At 35.3% G+C, this 22,114-nt stretch overlaps 1 protein-coding gene across 8 annotated transcripts in view; it reads right to left on the reverse strand.

The window, feature by feature from the left end:
- Positions 1-572: 572 nt before the first annotated feature.
- The window catches only part of Gria4 (glutamate ionotropic receptor AMPA type subunit 4), a 368,523-nt gene continuing 346,981 nt past the window's right edge, over positions 573-22,114 (reverse strand). For 2 of the 8 annotated variants that reach the window (XM_057767902.1, XM_057767900.1), the window contains exons 15-17: positions 14,516-14,630; positions 8,079-8,294; positions 573-2,945 (exon numbers count right to left, since the gene is read on the reverse strand). In XM_057767902.1, the coding sequence (XP_057623885.1) occupies positions 2,781-2,945; positions 8,079-8,294; positions 14,516-14,630 (496 nt within the window). In that variant the 3' untranslated portion in view covers positions 573-2,780. Of the gene's footprint in view, positions 2,946-8,046; positions 8,295-10,996; positions 11,112-14,515; positions 14,631-22,114 lie in introns of all 8 variants that reach the window. The other 6 variants (XM_057767904.1, XM_057767901.1, XM_057767905.1 and 3 more) reach the window with 6 other exon arrangements.

Consider the following 22,114-nt stretch of genomic DNA (forward strand, 5'->3'; position numbering starts at 1 on the left):
GTCATTAAAAATATTCTGAGGGCAGTCAACTGTAACATGAAGGGGGCCTGCTTGTTGGGGGTTTCTGCCCAGTACCCACAGCTGTTTAGCCCGAAAGAAAATCACACAGAGATCTCTATAAGTTATAAAGATGATTGACCCATTATGTCAGGCTACTTATTAGCTCTTATAGCTTATATTAACCCATTATTCTGACCTATGCTAGCCATGTGGCTCAGTACCTTCTTCTTCAGTGGGGCAGATCACATCCTGCTGCTTCAGTGGTGTGGGCAGGAGTAGGAGGAATTAGCTTCCTCCTTCCCAGAATTCTCCTGTTCTCCTTGCATCATTTCTACTTCCTGTTTGGTTTTCCCACCTATACTTCCTGCCTGGCCAATCAGCATTTATTTAAAACATGATTGACAGAATACAGACAATTCTCCCACACCAGTTAACCTTAGCTTATTTTAACTACTCTATAGCTAATTTACACCCCAGGGACTGTTAAGAAGAAAATATATTTTTCTGCTTCAACATAATTAAATCAATCCAATTAGTTTTTTCATTCAACAAATATTTATTAAGCACCTACAATATGCCAGGCACTGTGCTGGGTGCTGGGGATACAACTGTGAACAAGATAGACACAGTCCCTGCCCTCAAGGAGCTGACAGTCTAGTAGTTTATAGACAAGTACACAGGCAATTACAATGCAGTATGGTGAGTGCCGTAATGGGTAAGAAACATTAAGAATGGCATGTAAGTCAGCATCATAGGCAGGGCTGGTGGATAATCATGGAAATATTCCCAGTGCAAATAAAATTCAATTCGAGTGCTGAAGGATGAGTGACAGTCAAGGTAAAGACAGAAAAGAGCTACAGACCAAAGAAATGGTAGATGCGGTATTCTGTGTGCTGTGCAAGTCCATTTGCTGGCTGAGAAGATGGGTGGGAGTAAGAGAAAACGACATCAGGGAGGGCTCAGATTTGCTCAATAACAGAGAAGTGGCCTTTCTTGAGGGACAGTGTGTACATGTGTTATAAGGATTACATAGTTGTGACACACAGATATTGAAAGGGGATTGTGAGGGTTAAAGGGAAGAAAACCAGTCCTTCATATTTCTGCCAGAGCTCCCATGGTGTGACAGCCTGTGCTCTCTCCTGGCCACTTTGCTGCACAAGCCCTGTACACAGGCCTGCCCAAAGAGTGGCTTTGTGTCTGCTCTCCCATAGGCTCTTTACCATACCTCCACCTGTGAAAACTCAACTCATCCTTCAAGGCCACACTTCAGGAATTATTCTAACTTGTGCTTTCGGCAAATATCCCTCAGTCGGTGATTTTTATCTATATCATTGAACTCATTCATCATTTGAAATGAAACAGACTTTTTGAACCATAAATGTTTTGTTTTCTTAAAAATAAATATGGTTTAATTTTGTTCATAATTTTGGGGTAAAAATAGGGATTGAGTTTTCAGTTATGTTCTACCCCAAACAGTTTTCAGTGCCTTCAAAGAACTAAAATGGAAGTATAGGAATGAGGGTGAAAGTCCAAGAGACACTAAAGTCAATGCAGCAAAAGAGAGTCAAGTAAAATTTCCACACAGGTGTGTTGGTGTCAAAACAGCTGTCCATTCCCATACTCGAAGACTCCATCTCTGAAAACTTAATCTATTAACAACTGAGGCCAACATCTGTAAAAGAAGGAAAGCATACTATGCAGAAATAATAAAGACAGCCTACATTTGTTTATATGATCTGTTCTTTGACTTCTACATCCCTCATGCAGTCTTCGAGTTTCTCAAATAACTTGTATGATTATAGGGAAAAATTTAAGTTCTGTAGATATATACTGTAAGAAAAAAATGTTGTTTTATTCTTTGGGGCGGGTACAAAAACCACAATTTTGTACACAGAACAGGATTTTAAATTATAATGATAACATGAGTGACCTGTAGTCTTTTCTAATTCTACATTGCCGATGAATGACTTCATGTCAACATTTTCTTCACCTATTTTCTTTTTGTTCCTGACAGACAAACACAATCTATGAACCAACAGTGTGACAGAGTGAAGGTTACGGGAAACAAGGTGACCAACAACTTTTACATTAAAAAAGTCTCTAAAGTTTGTTACAGTGATGACATTTATATCAATTATTGCAATGTATTGTTCCCTAAGATGGTTAGAAAAAAGAATTGTGTTGTCCTCTACTGGATTTACTTCAGTTAAAAAGCAAGCATGTTTCAGTATTGTTTTATTTCCAAAGTAACTGTAAATACTTTCTTTAAATTTCGTTGTTTTTTCCCCCCACAGGATTTACATGTTTATTATTTTCTTATCACATTTTAGTGACTGCATGTCTCAGCTGCAGATTATTCCATCCACTACATGGGTGTTGTGGAGACACAGGCTAGCAGGTTCCTTGACCTTTATTAACTGTTGAACCCCTTCCTGTGGTGACGAAGGCCTTTCTGAGAAAGAACTTCACAGTATGATGCTCTAACTGGCCAGTCTGATTAGTGCGCTCAAGTGAAATTCGTTGCTGTTAATACAACCATCCCAGACACCCCCCATTCCCCCCAAAAAAAACTAAATTGTGAGTTTTCCTGATATAAAACCCGAGTCTGAATTTCCGTGCTGAACTCATGCACTGGTTCTGTCCGACACTCAGAACGTCCTTCCTGCTCTCAGTCAAAGGATGTTTTAAACCAGGAACCACGCTGGACCCGTCTCTCCGGGCTGCATTTCCATCAGTCACCAACACAGTTTAATTAAGGCACTCAATTATTTTTTTGGTTTTTATGGTAGGTCCGATGCAATGACAGCCAATCCCGAGCTTTGTCTAATTGCAGTTCCTGTGTGTACGGCCTTGGGGCAGTCGGGGGTCAGCACACGGCCGTTTTCTCCCACACTCCCAGTGATGGATAACCTGGCTTTGTTTCTTATGGCTTCGGAAAAAGTCAGCTGGGTTGCATGAAAAGGAAACAGAGAGGATGCCAGGTGTTATGATATTTCTCTCGCTTCAACAAAACTTGGCACATCAAACACCAAAATATCGATAATTAGACATCTGCATTTTTTTTCCATGTGCTTTTTGGTCAAATTGTTTATAAGGGAAAGAAAATTTCAGATACAATAGGGGATGAATTAATTGGCCTAGAGTTTTAGGACCTATATATTTAAAAACTGTTTGAAAGATCACAAAATCTGGATTTTCTGAGCCAATCTGGGTAGAAGAAACCTTTTCACTTGGTCGCTACAACCTAGTACTTCCAAAGAAGTTTCAGAGGTCTCTTCTGTTTTATGGGCATTCTATAAACCATAGTATTTTCTTGCCAGATGTTTTTCTGGTGCAAGGAATGGTTTTGTAATTCACAACAAATTGCTAAACCATAAATACACAAATTTCCTGTTTTCCTTGCACAGACCTATCTACACACTTGCATTCATTCACACGAGTTACAGATACAACTCAGAACAACAGCACAGCTAGTGACATATAGTTCACTGTATGCCTGTTAGGAATCAACGTTCATTTGTAAGATTTATGCTTTAAGGAGGTGCATTGAAAGTAGGTATATTTGACAATGCACAAAATGGAATGTGGTCTTCTGGTGGGCCATCTCTGAATACTCATTGAATCTTTATTTCCTGTCTTCTTAGGTAGCAGAAAATAACACTCTGTAGAGGAGATGTTGGCTCTGTGATCATGTAAATCTGACTATTGTTTACTGTTTACAGACTCCAAATCCTTCATAGCCAAATAAATCCTAGAGTTAATAAGAGGAAAATAAGACAAAGGAGATGTCCCCTAAGCTTTGTGGTGACCAAGATGGGACCTCGACTTTCTTGCAACCCACAATGTATTTGCTTATTGAGAACTAAATTTTATTTAATTCCTTAGGAAATTACATTCTAGTGTTTGATATGCTCTGGAAATTTAATGTTTGACTGATTTATGTGAATAAAATTCATTATTTTACTAAAAGCTGTTGGAGTAAAAATGTTTGAAATCATTCACCCTGATGATAACAAAAAGATGAAGTCAAATAGTGTATAGTGATTTAACTATGATTAAAATAAAAGGTGAATAAAACAGTAGTCAAAATGACTGAAGTATGAATGCCTATTTCCATGATGAGGACTAAGGATAGGACTTTATAGAAACATCAAAAGCATTTGCATTTAGATACATATATCCATCTAATTTGGCATATAATAAGGTTTTTAGGGAAATAACACTCTTTCTTGGTTAACTTCTATTAGTCCCTTATAATCAAAATTTGAATTTTTAAAAGCTACATTTATTACTAATTGTGTGTGTGTGTGTGTGTGTGTGTGTGTGTGTGCATGAACTCATGCCACAACATGTGTGTGGAGGTCAGAAAATAACTTGCAGGAGTTGCTTCTCTTTCTTTTACCATGCAGGTCCTGGGGACTGAGCTTAGGTCATCAGCTTTGTCCCAAGGACTTTGACACTCTAAATCATCCTGGTTGACCCCAAACTTCAGCTTTTATTTGCTACCTGAATAGTCACTCAGTAAATATTTGTCCAGTGGATGAATATTCAAACATGGGAGGATACTTTTCTTTGTATGTAAAGGGAAAAGGATAAAATTCCAAATACATTTTACTTTGCTGAGAGTTGAATTGAGGTGGGTTAGGAGGTGGGGAAGATCTGGGAAAATGGGGGAGAAAAAACATGATCAAAATACTTTGTATGAAAAAACTTATTTTTTAAAAAATAAAATTATAAAAAATCCTGAAGAACTACACACCGAAGAATGTGCTGAATATAAATTGTATCAAATAAAATAATAAGTGAACATGTTGCACATTTTTAAAATTGTAAGGAAACTGAAATTTAGTATACCAGCAAGGAAGCTAGAAATAGAAAAATTTACTTCATAAGAACATGTGAAAGAGTGGATGTATAAACCCAACACTCAGGAGGCAGAAGCAGGGCTCCCTGAGTTTAATGCCAGTCTGGTCTGCAGAGTGAGTTCCAGGACAGCCAGGGATACACAGAGAAAGCCTGTCTCAAAAAAAAAAAAAATCCTCAAAAGACAAACATTTGAAATGACCCGTTCTTCAAGGCCCTCATGGCCATGTCAGAGTCTTGCCTGGGAACTCAGAAGTGGACTTCACTTCCAAGTAATCTTGCTTTGAAAAGGGAAACTCCTGTGAGATTCCTAGAGAGTGGATATAACAACAACAACAAAAAATGTTTGCATCAAGAAGATGTAGCAAAAAAAATTTTTTATTTAAGAAATATAAGCCAGGATATGGGATTGGAGTTGCTGTAAAACTTTCTAATGCAATCTTTTCTTTCATGGTTAGGTGTTTTTAGTGAAGAGCCAACAAACGGAGTGGTAACTTGGGATTGGTATGTATAATGAAAAATGATTGTTTTCTTTTTTAAAAAAAAATAAAAAGAAAAAAGAAAAAAAAAACACATAGAATGTATTGTAAGCTGCCTAAAGGGGAAAAATAAGAACCAATTAATGGACGCCTAGCTGTTTGGAACATAGTAACTTTTAGAGGGGCTATTTTGGAGATTAGATTGAATTAATTCAGATGCTGAAGAAAATAAAATACAAGACTGTGAATTCAAATAAATAAACATTTGTGTGTATGGTGTGTGTGTGTGTGTGTGTGTGTCCACAGAGGCTAGAAAAGGGTATCAGAACCTTTGAAGCTGGGGCAATAGGTGTCTGGGAGCCACCTGATATAGGTGCTGGGAACTGAGTGTTGGCCCTCTACTAGTGCGCTAGCCCTCCAAACGTCTGAGCATTACTTTGGCCCCTAGCCACATTTCTAAGTAGATCTTATATGTATACAGTTTCTAGAGTTTGATTTCAGAAGTTCCAGATGGCATCTAAATTAACAACCATTAATTATGTCAGCAGAACCCCCTTTCTTTCTTTTTTTTTTCTTCAAGACAGAGTATCTGTTCACAGCCAAGACTAGCTTAAAATGTGCAGGAATCCACTTGTCTCAGAGTTTCAAATGTTAGGATTCTAGCCATCAGTGGCCATGTCAGTCACTACAAAGTTTTTAAGAGGGAAAAATGTATCAGTTTGACAAAAAAAAATAAAAAATAAAAATAGTTTACTCTCAAGTCTTTGCTGCAGGTACAAATTATTTTTGCTTACTCTGAATGTTACTGTTTTTAAAGTAAAAAATTTACATGACTATGAGTGCTTTGTCTGTATTCAAAATGTGTTTTTTAAAAGGTCAAATTTAGCTTTAAAGGAGGTAACATTTGATGAACTTTAGTGACAGGCTTCAACTAAAAGAACATTATGATGTAAAACTTCTAACCTGGGAATGCTTAAATCTTTTCTTTAGTAATTTACCAGACTTTTGCAATAAATGCATTCACTAGTATTTTTAAAATTTTTTTTGAATATTGCTTTTCCATCTTGGATTTGTCAAATGAATGGAATGAATAAGAAACTCACTTTTAGTAACACAAGAAATAAGATGCGTTATGAATTCATTCCAAATAACTCAGGCGAGATATTGCTCCTCCATTTGGAAAATTTCTTTTCAACTCAGCAAATATTAAGATAAAAGCATTTTCTTAATGGCCATCAACCTTGACACAGTCTCAGTTTATTTCCATGAATTTTCAAGTAATTTCTCTCAAAGGACTTAGCCATATTTGAAGATAAGCTCACTGTGCTTTATTGGAGTGAACTGAGGACTTAGCTTTTACAATTTTCAGAAAATTGAGAACAAATCAGCTGAAGCCGTCACTATGCATGTGCGTTCAACCTCAGGTTTCTAGAAGGTGGGGAGGACCTGTCTTGATTGCCAGGGTGGCTTCTTTCTTTCCTTTCGAAAAGTAGCACACAATTCAGAAGTTTCTATGTCATTAAATATCAAATCATCCATGTTTTCTGGCACAACTCCAATACATATTACTAAATATTTTTTTTTGTCTGAAAAGCTGCCTCAAGTATGTCTCTTGAAGATTCAAAGACTCATTTATTATGCAATCTAAACAAAAGCTGATTCATTAGGCAATTATATATGATTTTAGAAAATGACTTTGTCAGAGTTTTGGTTTCAGAAGAGCAATACTAAATCTATTAGGGTCTTATTTTAAAACCACCTTTGATCATTAAAGGAAAAAAGTGGATGATTAGATTCTGAAAAAGTTAACTTCCATCTGTACTTCCTGGAATGCGTATCATTTTTATTGTGACATGAGGACAGTATATAAGTGTGGTTATGCGGAAGAAACCAAAGTGGAAAAAATGGGAAAAATGGATAATGTATAACACTGAAATATTTCATTTTTCTCTAACATATATGTGTGTGTATACGTTATCTATATATATGTATATATATATCTGTATGCATATATATGTGTGCGTGTGTGTGTATCTGACATTTTGGATGGAGAAATGGAGAAGTGTTGGATTGTTTAGAAGGCTTCGGTGATAAGTGAATTTGTATAAGTTGAATCTCATTTAATAAATGTGTATCATAAGAAAAATGAACATACAATAGGGATTAATGCATTTAAGTATAGAAATATGACTGGCCAATGGAAGACATGTTAAATTAGGAACAAAATTCATTCAGTCCTTACGATGGGGATCCTTTATATGTATTTTTGTTTAAAAAAACATTGTAACCTCATCAAAACTAGGCAACTCCCTAGGATTTATTTTTAATCAATTAAAATGCTTTGTTCTTATTTTCTTATCATTTATGAGTTGTCATAGAAATTTGGCTGGTCTCTGCTTAGGAAAGCTCAGATGGAATTTAATTTTCCTCTGATTTTGGGGAAATTACGCTGTTTCTATCAATTTGTGGAGCAATTCTAATTTGTTTTCATGTTTCTGACCATTACAATGCAGATATCTATTGGCAACATAAAGTTCAAACAGAACACCTGCAGCCAACAAAAACAGAACCACTGTGCACTGAAAATGTCAAAAATAGAAAGCTCTAATTAAAAGCAAGCAATACCACCACTGGACAAGACAGGTCACAACACTGCATTCACAGGATGCAGCCCCCACTCACTGGCGTAGGCCCTAAGTCCTACCCCTAAATTTTAATACTTTCGGTTCCATATACGTTGTAACCTTCTCTATAGGTTGCTAAATTGTGGGTATTCTGCGAGGAAGTTGGGTTAAAAGTCTGTGCACTCTTTGCCACCTTCATTCTCTTCGCCTCTGCCCTGGACTTGTAACAGAACTCTATCAAAGCCACCAGCATTGCCAAGCCCAAGCCGCCAACCAGAATGTAGAAGACGCCTGCTACGTTGCTCAGGCTCAAGGCACTCGTCTTGTCCTAGGGAGGATAAAGAGACTCCAGTTAACTATGGGAATGTCACACCGCAAAGGCAAAAGAACACATACATTCAAAGTAGCCTATTAGAGGAAATGCTTAGTTGTACTGGGAACTATTTCAGGTTAAGTCACTGATGCAGGTAAATAGACGTAAACATAAAGCTTATAGCTCTTGGGAGAAGAAAATTATGATAATTACCAACAAATTAATATAATTACATTTAAAATCCAAACATTTTATCATTACTAAATATGTAAAGAAAATCATACTAAACCATATATAAACATTCATATATTTACATAGGGAGGCAGAAGAGGTCTTATTTAGACTTTGAAAACGTCATGCTCAGAATATGTGGAAGAAAATCTTTGGGGTTTACATCCTTTAAGCACAATTTTTAGTGTTTAATACTACTCTTGGATAGTTTTCATGCCACATTTCTTAATTAGAGAACTAAGGGTGTTTAGGCTAATCAGTGTCACATTGTTAACTTATTAAGTCTGTGTAAGTCATAAGGCATTATGGCATGCATCATTTATTATTCCAGTGTGTTCGTAGGGAGAACCTCATTAGCAATTTTGAATTTTCTATACTACTTAACAATATTATATGCACTATAGTGTTGTATATACAACATATAAAATATAAATAAATATATACTATTTAGCAATATGCATAATTTTATGTATTTTAAAGTTTTAAATTTAATTTGATGTTTATTTTTGAAATAGGGTCTTATGTAGCCTAGGTTAGCTCACTATAGAGCTAAGGGTAGCTTTGACTCCTGACTGACTGTCTTTACCTCAGAAGTTCTGGTATTACAGGTTTATGTCACTACTTAATGGCTTTTTGAAGATAATTTTCAATAAAATACATCAAAATTGAAAAACAAACTATGTATGGTCATATTTATAAATGCTTTTACTGATTGAAAATTATAATCCCATTGACACTTAAAATGCTTAATAGTCAATATTTTAGGCATATTATAGTTCAGAACCTCATTGTATACATATATTATCTTATTTTTATATCTGGAATTAGTCAAATAGATGACTGAAAGATATTAAGTTGTGATAGTAACTTAAAAATGCCATAGATTATTGATATATTTATAATATAACACTATTGCAAAAAATTTAGTAAGACACCCCGAAAGGTGTTTTGTGGCCACCATCTATCCCACAATACCTTACATGCAAAATTTATCTAAGTTCTCCAGTAGTTATATAAGAACAGTATTTAATTCAAGCGACACATTTATATATTTATATCTCTCTTTATATATGTATTTGTATGCTTAGTCATGTTATTTTAAGGTTACATGGTTTTAAATATTGTGTATGTCTTATTTTACAGCAGGACACAAGGTGACAGTTTCAATATATGGCCAAAGCTTGTCTCATTTCACTCTGTTTCAAAGGCAGACAAAAATGATTAACTGTGTGTAAGGTTTGAAAGATGACCTATGAAACTGACATAGCTTCCTAAAATTAATAAAAACTCAGCAAATGTTACTTATTTCAATATCTTAGAATAAACAGTAGCTCCTTTTCTTTCTAAAATGCTATACTGAAAAAGTTTAAAGAAAAAAATTAAAAAATCTTCAATAGGAGCAATAGGAGCAAACACATGTATACATACATATATATATGTATGTTACTGGATGCTGGGATTAAAGGTATGTGCCACTATTCCCCAGCCTGTCTTAGATATATTCTATTAGTATGTATAGGTATGCTGAATCACTGATAAACGTGATCTTTTTTCCAATTAGAATAAACATATAACTTTGCACTCTGCAAACTCAGCTTATACATTTCTGCATTGCTCTGTAAAGAATTCATGAGTAGGAACTGTAGAATGGTCAGTGGTTAAGAGCACTGTCTGTTTTTCCTTAGGATGTGGTTTCCATTTCTAGCACCCACACAACGGCTAACGACTGTCTGTAACTCCAGTTCCAGGGTATCCAATGCCATCTTTTGGTCTCTAAGAATGCAGGAACAGACATGCAAGCAAAACACCCATACACATAAAGATAAATAAATCTTTAAAAATAAATTCAAGAGCAAAAGATCTTAAGACTTGTGGATATACAGTGTCAATACTGATTTTTTTGAAATAATCTCTATTGAGATAATAGATCTGGAAGCTCATTTTATTGATTTGTCAGATCATAAATGTGACTGGCCTCTTTGAACTAAGGCAGAATGCTTGGCATTGTGGTGCCATGACCCTGAATTTTATTTAATATATTTACCTTTTTTTTCTGGATCGCTGCTTTCTCATTTCCTGTTTTGGAAATCAACTTTTAAAATATACATTTTATGATTTCCTTTTCCAAAACACAAAGCTAACTGACAAAGATTAGTGATAAATAAGTTTGAGACTAATATAATTTTGTAATAATGTATACATAATAGTTAATATTATCTGTTGTAATATATAAGATAGCTCTGTTATTATATATAATAGTTACTATATAAGGGCTAATCTTAGTTTATTTTAATCTTTACTACTGAGGAGCAGTTTATTTCTTTTGACAGCATCTGTGCTGAAATTTATGGCATTAAGTTCGAATTTAGGCAATGGCTAGCTGGACAGAAAAGTTCAGTGCTTAAGGCTTCATAAGCTTTGGACAATCGATCCCAGTTACTGTTTGTTTTACACACAAGAAGAGTCCCCAAACTGCAATGACTGACCTTGCTTCCCGAGTCCTTGGGTCCACATTCACCTTTATCGTACCACCATTTGTTTTTCAGCTTGTCTAAGACGCCTGCCTCACTGAGTTTCAAAACGGCAAGGTTTACAGGAGTTCTTCACGTGGAAAATAACATAAATAACATTATATATGTTATTTTATGTTATTCAAGTAAAACTACATTAGAATCGCATGGCAAAGTGACGGAGCAAAGGCCACAGTAGGTTGTATGTCTTGAACTGTAGGCCCAGGTTTAGAATCAGACATAAAACTGGGGCCTGCTCCATCGCTTTATGTAACAGGCACATACTGCTAAGGAAGATTTTTAAATAAAAATATATGCAATTACTGTGAATCCAAAACTATTGGCTGGTTGAGCTTCAAAATCAGTTGTAACCTTCCCCCATACATGTGGCAAGCAATTGGAATACAGAACCGTCTTATTTTCTCCATCAAAATCAATAGAGATAACATCAAGTTAAGTAGAAGCTATAGCCATTCACTATGATTTAGCTAGTGAGACTTTACTTACTTTCTAAGAATATGTGGATGGTATCTATCAATAAATTGACTCCATAGTAAGTTCATACAATGAAAATGGTGTCTCCAGTATTATTGGCCAAGGACAGGTTTAGGTAGTAGAAGGTCTTTACAAGATATGCAAATTGCTGGTTTACAGTATGAGGCTACACTTGCATTTTCCTTCTGAATTGCAGCATTGACCGTAAATGACATCACCATAAGCAATCATCTGCCTTGAGTCTACCATATTAACATAACTAAAGTTTATAGTTAAGCGACTACAACTGTAAATTATTACAAATAAGCTAGTGATGTTTTATAACAGATTTCTCTCCCATCTTCAATTCCTTCAATGTTAAATATATAGAATATCTTAGAGAGGAAGACTTCAGCTCTCCCTCAACACTGGTAGTTGGAAAATATAAAAGGATTCTCCTACTTTTTCCTTCTCATGAGATAAGAGGAAAGTAGGCAGAATTGGTGGACAGTAGTAATTCTGAGGTCTTCTCTTGCTAAGTATTAGTGGCTGGTGGTTTTTGATCCCTTCTGCTGGAGATGGTCTGATTTCCTCTGGACATCTTTAAAGTTGTCACTGTCATTTTGCCTTACCATTCTGGTGTCTTGTGCTTCACATCTAAGAAATGCTGAACACATTTGATAAAATACAGCATGCCATTTACTTCCTTACTAGAAGATTAATTCCATTTACTCAGTATAAACCTGAGCAGTGCACTTATATTCATGATGGTGGTAGCTGTCCTGGTTAGTAGTTTGTTAACTTGACACAGCTAGCAATTTTTTGGGAAGAGGAACTATAAAAGAGAAAATCTGCCTCTATCATATTGGCTGCAGGCAAGTTTATAGGGCATTTTATTGAATTCATACTAAGGTATTATTAACCTTTAGACCTCAATGAACTTATTCTCTTGGTGTACACCTTGCATGTATATTAAAACTAAACTCCCAAGGGAAAAGAGAACATACTGCAATTTCATTTTAGGTGAGCATTTTATGTTAAATTTTAAAACTCTTTGGAGCGTTCCCTGTCAAGACTTAAAATAATGGTTTAGAACACAACTTCTCATTCATATTTGTGAATACTATAATAATACATACTAAAAGAACAAAAGTTTGTTTTTAGGAAAAGTAAAGTTAGATACATACTTATTCTGAGAGCACAAGTGCTTACGCGGGTCTGTGATTATGATTATAAAATCTTCAAACAGAATTTTTTCTAAGTTTTCTGGTGTTATTACAGCACATTTACTGACATTTCTAACTTCTACAAAGGAATACTTTTGTCTCCAAACATAAATATATTTATGTGTTTATGAAAACTATGAGAAAATTCTAGGGAAGTTGGAGTCAAAAATATAAAATGAATTTATTTATTACTTTTTAATCTAATGTCATAATATAAACGTGATTTGCTCCCCCAGACTCATTTAAGAGTTAATCCCTCAATGTGATTTCACTGTGGTGGCAGGTTCTTTAAGAGGTCTGTGTGGTCATAGGGGTTTGAGTCTGTTAATGGAGGCTTTGAGGGGTTGGATTGTCCTCATAAAAGCAGGCTGTTACTAAGAGAGCAGCCCTAATATCGCCATATTCTCTCCTCTACTGTCTGGTCTCTCCTGGTTTGGTTCTCACCCTTTCCACCTCTTATTCTTTTATACCCTCCTCTGTCATATGATGTCATCTGCCATTGTATTCAGAACCTCGTCCATTCCTTTTGGACGTTGTGCTTTCTTTATCAATTACTTAATATCAAACACTATGTTATAACTTCAGAGAGAGGATTAAGAGAGATGGTATCTGAAATCATGACAAACTATTTATTCCACAAATATTTTGTGGTCTTCTGAGAAAATGTACAATTCATTCAGGAACCTGAAGATAGAATAGAAGTAGGAGGTCTTTTCTTCTTGTTAAGGGATGGGAAGCATTCTTCTGCTTTTCTAGATTAAGTAATATCTATGCTTTTAAAGGTATAATTTAAAGTTTTAATTATGTTTTTAGGGGTTGAAGGTAGATTCTCAGTCACAGTTTCCTATCTAGGTTATTGTTTTCTTTATCTACACACACACACACACATGCATGCACACACACATACATACACAAACGTACAAACACACACACACACATACACACACACACACATATTCTGGGTCACTAGTTGGAATATCTCCTAATCATGAACTTTCTTATTTTTCTTTGAAAGAATTAATTGGAAATGGAAAAAATGATGAGGCAGAAATTATGGTATGTAAAGATTAGTTAATATTACCTTGTAGTCTTATTGTTTCCTGACTCATCCTTTAATGGAAAGCAAAATAATGATGTAAACCACATAATGAAGAAAGCTGTCTGATTGGAATGCTAGAAAAATCAAGGTGGAGTCAAGTTATTGATATTAATTGGAAATTTGGTAGAAGTTTGGTCATTCATTAATGTAGAAAACAAGTCAGCTTTGCCTTTTCTCCCCTTTTAACTCAACACTACATCATTCTTTTTCTTTATTCTGTTTTTTTTTTTGTTTTGTTTTTTGTTTTTTTTTTTGTTTTTTCGAGACAGGGTTTCTCTGTGGTTTTGGAGCCTGTCCTGGAACTAGCTCTTGTAGATCAGGCTGGCCTCGAACTCATAGAGATCCGCCTGCCTTTGGCTCCCGAGTGCTGGGATTTAAGGCGTGCGCCACCACTGCCCAGCTCACTACACCATTCTTTCAGAGACTTCCTGCTTTCCGAACCCAGCTCCACAAGATCCCATTTCCTTAAAGCCAAATGTTCCCACATTTAGTGTCGCCAGGGTTATGAGTGTTTCATCAAATTAATAACAGGTGCAAATATTTTTGTTTTGACAGTAATTGCATACTTGAGATGTAAAAAGATGTTAAAGGTATTTGACTGACAGTCCATCTATGAGCAGATATACCATAAGTCTCCTAGCAGATGCACCTATTACTTGACATACTGTTTACCCGCATGGTGACATTGAGGCTAACCTTGGAGTCACCTCCCCCGCTGCCACATTCTCCTTTGTCGTACCACCATTTGTTTTTCAATTTGTCCAAGAGGCCTTGTTCATTCAGTTTTAAAACTGCGAGGTTAACAGCATTTCTTGAAACGATAAAACATATTTTGTAAGAAACTGTAGAGCTGTTAAGATGTTAGAAGGAATGAGGACTTAGCTCTTTTGTAAGCTTCCCCCGAACGCTAAATAAACCTCTCATTTGGTATCTGGCAGCTCCGTACACAGCACTCCAAATGGAAGGCAACTGCAACTCATTCAAAAGCATTCAACCTGCAGTACTTGGTGCACATTGACTCACTTTGGTTATTGCCTGATAACTGATTACATTGATTTTTTTTGTAAAACTATGATAAACTTGTATTTACTAATAATGGTAAATAATTACACCTTGAATTCCTTTGCTTCTAACCATGTCAATGACCCAAAAGAGACTGAAATAATTCATTCCTTGAAGAAAAACAAAATGTCATTAAAAAAAGCCAACAACAACAAAAACCACAACAAAACCTGCTAACCCGGTACTGAGCTTCTATTCATAAAGAATATGGCCTGATTATTCTTCCATCTATTGTTTGTGGGGTTTATTGACTCAGTGTTTTGAATTCTCTCAGAATTGCAGATTTCCAGGCTCTTTGAGTTTCATGAGGCTAGGCAGGAGACAGCAACATCTCTTAGGGGTGTTCTCATGTCAAATTTGGGTTTGTTCCTAAACACTGGATGCAATTTAGAATCAGAACAATAAATCCATTTTGATTGTTTAAATTAGCGACTGAACCCCAGGACATCATGCTGCATCTTTACCAAAACCATTCTAGATTAGATTTTGTCTACTTTTAGTGTCTCTGTGGAGGAATAGCAGAAGTGTATTCTATTGTAATTATTCTCCAAGAGTCATAAGATTTCCTTCCATGTGTTTGCTTTCTCCTGTTTTTACAGTAAAGTTTACACAGGACTCATTGACTCAAGAGGACTTCTCAGTGTTTAACTAGAATTTTGTTAAATCTTAGGAGTAGCTTAATCTACTCTGGAAATGTGGACACAAATGTTCTGTCTGTGTTGTTTGGGAAGCACTAAGTTTGGTGATTTCTTAAAGCCAAATGAAGTGTCAGTCAATTAATATATATATATATATATATATATATATATATATATATATATATATATATTCAGCATGATTTAACAGTAAAATATCATTTAACTGCCTAACAACAGTAACAGTTTTTGGCTATTTTAACACTACACTATCTGTTCATATGCTTATTCTCTTAAAATTTGTACCTGGTATTTCAGGAAAATGATTTGCTTTTCCACTTCTGGATTGGAAAGTATATTTTTTCCTGACAAAACTGTGCCTGGATTGAAGAATTAGATTGCTATTTCTTAAATGCTGATTGAATGATTAGCTCTTCCTGCTTTCAGAAGCAAGTGTGTATTAGTAGAGTAAAATTATTACTATATTTTCTAAATTGAGCAATGTCATATAGCCAATTTTATCACCAAGAGGATCAAATTAAAATGCATGTATGCATCCCTACACAGTTAGTGAAGATAAGAAATGTCTAAGGTTTTTTTTTTTTTGTTTTTGTTTTTTGTTTTTCAAGACAGGGTTCCTCTGATGAAATGTCTAAGTTTTTAAAAAAATCTATTGTGAAGAAAAAAACAAACTTAAATTTGTTTAGCTCTTTAAAAAATAAACCCCACAAAAATGGCAAGTTTGACTTCAGTGAATGAAAACTATTAAAGTCTTGTATTTAGGAAATCTTCTTATTATATGATTAGTTTTAAATTCATATTAGTTTGAATTTTAAAAATGCAGTGGTATCCCAATTATTTCATATGTTGGTTCATACATTCTTTTGATTAAAAGTAAAATCATTTCATGAGAGGGTTATTTAACAGAGTTATTAGTCATACCCAAAGACAGTTTCACAGCACAATAGAAAAACAAATCAAACAAAAAGGCAAAATAAAGAAATGAATAAAGAAAATAAATCTGTATGTTGAGAAGATATTGTTTGGAATCAAACTGTCTACAAAATTATTCTTAGATTTTTCTTTCTCATTCCATCAAATAGGCCATGTAAAAACAATTTAGTTTCACACTGCTATCCATACATATAAGCATACATCTCTACTCGATTGATAAGATATAAACACTTAACCAATAGTTAAACAACTGCCCATTTCACAATTAACACACATACTTCCCTTGTAGAAGCTTGTGGTTCCTTGGTAAAGTGTACTTAATACTGGTATGTATACAATTTACTGTTCTTCAATAATAAAGTGTGGAAGAAAAAAATGTCCTTACTATTTAGATAGTGTATTTAGTATGCCAAAATTTTTCCAAGTTAATTTACAACTACGTGACAAAAGAAGTTATGTTCTTATGTAATAGTTTTGTCTTGCTTCAATGCCTCCTTGGATTGCTATTTAAACTGCAATGTAAGCCACGTGCATAGTTTTGAATCTGTTTTATCTTATGAAATGAATTACTTTTATAATTAGTAAGGATAACAATCATCAGATGAGCTAAAATATGTAACATTCCTTCACTTATTTTACGAGAGCAGTTAAAAAGTACTTTGTATTCAGCTGAAGTGTTAAAAGAGCCGCTAAGGAAAGGTGGTAACCATGACTGCAGAGGTCATTAAGCATCAGGTTAGACAGGAACAGAGAAAGTAAATCCTTGCTGTCAAGTATATTATTTCTGCATTGGAAACTCATTCACACATTCCAGACATTGTCTCCAAAACCAGTATCATAAACACTCATTGATTATCAGGAATAGTCTCGTTGAATTACGCATCAAGAAAGCTGTGATGGCTGCTTTGCAGAACAAATGAGGGGAGTGGACATTTCTTGTATTAAATATCCCTTTGTATTGAATGCAACTTAAAGTCAAAAGAAAATAAATGATTTTCCTGTTATAAAGAAAAGGTGCTGGTGGTAGAAAAATAATCTTTGGATACATTCTTGCTGGATATAAGAACTTTATCTAGGACCCCAGGTTTGTAGATGACAGATTTTGTGGGCTCAAATAGGACCTGCCTAAATCACTCATTTGCCTTATAGATTATGCCTCTGGGGAAGTTAAGAGAGAACTACTCTCCAAGGATGTTCAGTTTGAACTACGGATAGGGAATGTGACTGCAGTGGAAAGAGAAACAAATCCCTGCATAAATTATAGGACTTCTGGAAAGTTCTAAGGGGTTTTATTCCTGAAACTACTCCACCAAGATGAAAATTTGAAAATTAACCCTATTGACATTTTTTAGACTCCAATAATTGATAACAAATGCTTTTGTTATTACTGAAGAGACACATAAAACCAAGTGCAAAATGAGAACTAGCAGGTGCAGATATTTGTAGTTCCTCGTGTTGAGGAGTCTAATGCAAGCAAACTTTATCCAGTACCAGGCACATTTATCCTAGGCTGAGATAGTTAACTTTTCTCACGTGACTCCACAAACGATTTCTCATCAACTTCTGTGGATTTGGATATGCATGCTCTTGTTGTTACTGCCCGATTCTTATTGGTAATCCTGCAGTGTGGTTTGTTTCTCTGTTGGTGAGTTATTGAAGTGTACAGCTGATACCCTATCTACCAAAATAAATGGAGCAAATTTTCAATGCTTCCGTTTGGTAGAGTATTGTATTTGGAGTGGAGGTATATGGTGTGTGTGTGTGTGTGTGTGTGAGAGAGAGAGAGAAGAGAGAGAGAGAGAGAGAGAGAGAGAGAGAGAGAGAGAGCTCACTGGTCCTAAATTTGTGTATGTAAATGTGTGAAGGGGCAGAGGAGGATGTTAGGACTTTTCTATTAGAGTTAGTAAGCTAATGGCTCACAAAATTCAGCCATTTCATTGTCTCTGGACCGCACAGTGGTACATGGTCATACCCAGACATTTGTTTTTAATGTGGGTGCTGGAATTTGTGTTGAGTTACTCATGCTTGCTCTTACCCCCTTTATCCCTTCTCCAAGCCAAAATAGTATAATTTTAAAATTAAAATACAGTCACAGTAATGAATCAGTAAAACTGAATGTAAAATGATACAGATACTTAGATTTAGTAAGTGTCTTTCAATGGAAAATTGAAGTCATATATTGTTTGTAGATTAATAGTTTTCAATAATTTTTTTACTCTAGCTGAGAGGAATTCAGTGCCATTTCACTTAACAAACAAGCATTTCATTACTGTCTAAGATGCCATAATTTATGCAGCTCACACTCTTTTGTCCTAGACTGTAAGACACCAATACTTTATTATCCTGGTGTGGAAGGACCCCTTTATTAAGTACACATGAAAAACATCTCTCTTCAGCTTTAAGTCTCTGATGTCTTCGCTGAAGAGTTTTCTTCATACTATATCTTGATGCAACTTAAACATCTGGCATTGTAGTGGCTACAGCACTTATTTAACCAGTTTTTCCAAAGACTCCAACAAATCCTAAAATATTTGTTTTCAAAAGCCATCAAACTTGTGTGAACCAATAAGGAGTTATATGAAAGATGAAATTTATTTGGAGCCAGCAAAGAATTTTAAGCAATTTCTAACAGAAAAAAATGGGAAAATCACAGGAAAGTAATTCAACCTTGCATGGCACTAACTAAGCTGGTGAGTTCAAACAATTCAAGTTCATTTGTAAATTTATATTGAAAGATATAAAATAAGCTGATGTACAGTATAGGCAAAGTTTAAAATATATGGGCATTTTAGCATTCTTATGATAGCATTAAAAGCTAGAAGGAAAATAAGTTGCTTTTCTATTTAGGAAGAAATTTAAGATGATTGCTTTAGGGTACCAATCCTATGAAATCAGACCAAATGTTAGCAGAATACCTTATAAAAATTCCAACAGTATATTTATATATCAATAGAAGGAAATCAATAATTTTTAAATGAAAGTATTATGTTAGTTTTGGGTTCATACCTATTACAGAAGCTTGATTTAAATATCAGAAGCACTTAATTTGTAGAGATTTACATGCTTAGAGCCAACTCTACTCTATCCAATTCTTCTAGATTAGTGTAACTGCATTCTATACAGCTTCATAGGTTCTAGAATTGAAAATATGAATAATCTGTATGACTGTTTTATAGCCATTAAAATCAATATGTAAATCAATAGGCAAAATAGTATATCATGTAACACCCAAAAGAAAAACTAAATAGATATTCATATTTATTGTAATCTGTGTGAATAGAAACTTTCCATATTTTCAATGTTATCAAAAAACTGTATGAAAATACAACAAATCTCTGTGGGTAAGAGGACCTTTAAGTTGTTTTAATTACATCTTGCTCTCTATGCTTCCGTTTTAATTTAACATTCTCTGCAGTGGAACTCATTAGTAAAATTCAAGCAACCAGAACAAACAAATCAAACCCTGTCATATTTTCTATGACTTGGTGATGGTTAGTTTGAATTGTTAACTTGTTACAGCCTAGAGACATCTGGGCAGAGAAGAACCTCAGTAGGGATTGGCTTAATCAGGTTGGCCTTTGAACATATCTTGATTAACGTGGGATAACAGACTGAAACTGGGTGGCACCATTCCTGGGAATAAAGAAAGCAAGCAGGGCGTGCACATATTCATTTCTCTCTGACCTTGACTCCAGTTGTGATGTCAACAGCTCCTTGGTGTTCTCTTGCTCTTGGGAACTCACTGGGATCTCACACTGCAACTCGACTTGTCTATTGTGTTGGACTATAACCTGGAATTGTGAACTAAAAGAAACCCTGTCCCTGGTAAGATTCTTTTTGTCATTTTATCACAGTCACAGAAATGAAACTAGTACATACACATAGAACTGTTGTGTTCAAGTCAAACTTTCTCTACTACTTTGTACCAACTCCAATCTAAAGAAGAAGCAGAATCTTGGAGCTGTTGTTAAGGAGTTCAGAACACGTTGTCTGGCCTGATGTACGCCATTGGTCCTACTTTAGTCTCTTGAGTGAAGGGCTGGAGGACACTTGGTTTAGATGATATACAGGAGACTAAGTGTAATTGAATTCTTAGGGAGACCTTCAGATTTTATGCTTCAATTAAACCCCAGAGAGCTGAACAAATGAAGAGTTACTGCACTAGCTTCCAGAAATTTTTTGTTGTTTATTCTTTGTAATGTGCATGCCCAATTCTTATTTGAGGAGTAAGTCTGAAGGAGGTTAGTGTTCAAGAATCACTGTATTACTGTGATTACTGTGAGGCTGTCTGGCAGGCACTTAGTCTGAACCTTAGCTATAGATTGTGGTATGAAAGATGTTTAATTACAGTGTGAGTCTCTCTGTGTGTGTGTATGCGTGCATGCATATATATGTGTACTTGTATGCACACATGTGTGTACACAGGCATCGGTGTCTGTGCATGCAGAGCATAGAGGACTCCATTGGGTCTTTTCTTCTATCACCTACTTCCTTATTCCCTTCAGAAAGTCACTCACTGAACTTGGATCCAGGCTGGCTTCTACAAGTCCTAGTGATCCTCCTGTCCCCAGCCCCCAATAGCGTTGAGGTTAGAGATAACCATGCCCATTTTTTTAATATACATATAAAAAATGGGTTCTAGGGATCTGATTTCAGGTCCTTGTGCTTGAAAAGCAAGCTCCCCTAGCTACTGAACCTTCTCTTCAGACCTTTAATTATGTTAATGTTGAATATTTTAAGGTTATTTTTCACCAACATTTCTTGGAGTTTAGTTTCATATTGCCAATCTTAGATAATAGATTACAATTTGAAACCGATATTTGGTCATGGGTCTCTTAGGATGTGATGAAAGCTGGATGTTTCTCAATAAAATGTACAAAGATGCACACATTAACTGGCACATGATCACAGGGAGTTTCTAGACTTTGGAAAGTTAGTCATGCATATGGATTCAGATATCTGCATTAGACTCTAGCAACAGCTGCTTGAAAATTAACTGTGACTTCTCTTATGCATGCCTGTTAGAAACAGGAGATACAAAACCAAACTGAAACCATGCTGGCTGCATATTCATTAGAGAAGTTTGAGCATATTATTTGTCTGGGAGTGATAATAAGGGCTCTACACCTATTTGTGATCATTAAATAAACATATCATAAAAGAGATTTGAAAAATACCTATGTGATGTATTGATGAGAAGATTTAAGTAAACTGAAAAAATATCGAGGAATCCATCTTACATACTGTCAATTTCATTTTATAGCGGGGCTGCTTCGCAGCTTTAGAGTGTTCTTCTCTGCCTCTTTCAGTTTTTCTGCTGTCTGCAAGAGTTATGAGGGGTGGCTTTGGATGAGACCATAAGCAGCTGGTTTGGAAGATGCTTTGTATTTTCCAGGACAGAATTTACTTTCCAAGATAAGGTCATTATTTGTCTACAGTACAGTTCAGAAAACTGAAAAGTGATTGCTGTCATTCACTGAATGTGGGATGTTCTACGATATGGTGCCATGAATGTCTAAGCCTTGCTGTGATGAGTACAAGCTGTGCAAGTTTGCTTCTGTTCTGGACTTTGGATTCTTCTACCTTCTAGATTCTGCTCCTTGCTCTTCCTAATATGATTCATAGTCCATGAACCACAGGTCAT

The sequence above is a fragment of the Chionomys nivalis genome, chromosome 4, assembly GCF_950005125.1.
Source record: "Chionomys nivalis chromosome 4, mChiNiv1.1, whole genome shotgun sequence".
NCBI classification, from domain to species: Eukaryota; Metazoa; Chordata; class Mammalia; order Rodentia; family Cricetidae; genus Chionomys; species Chionomys nivalis.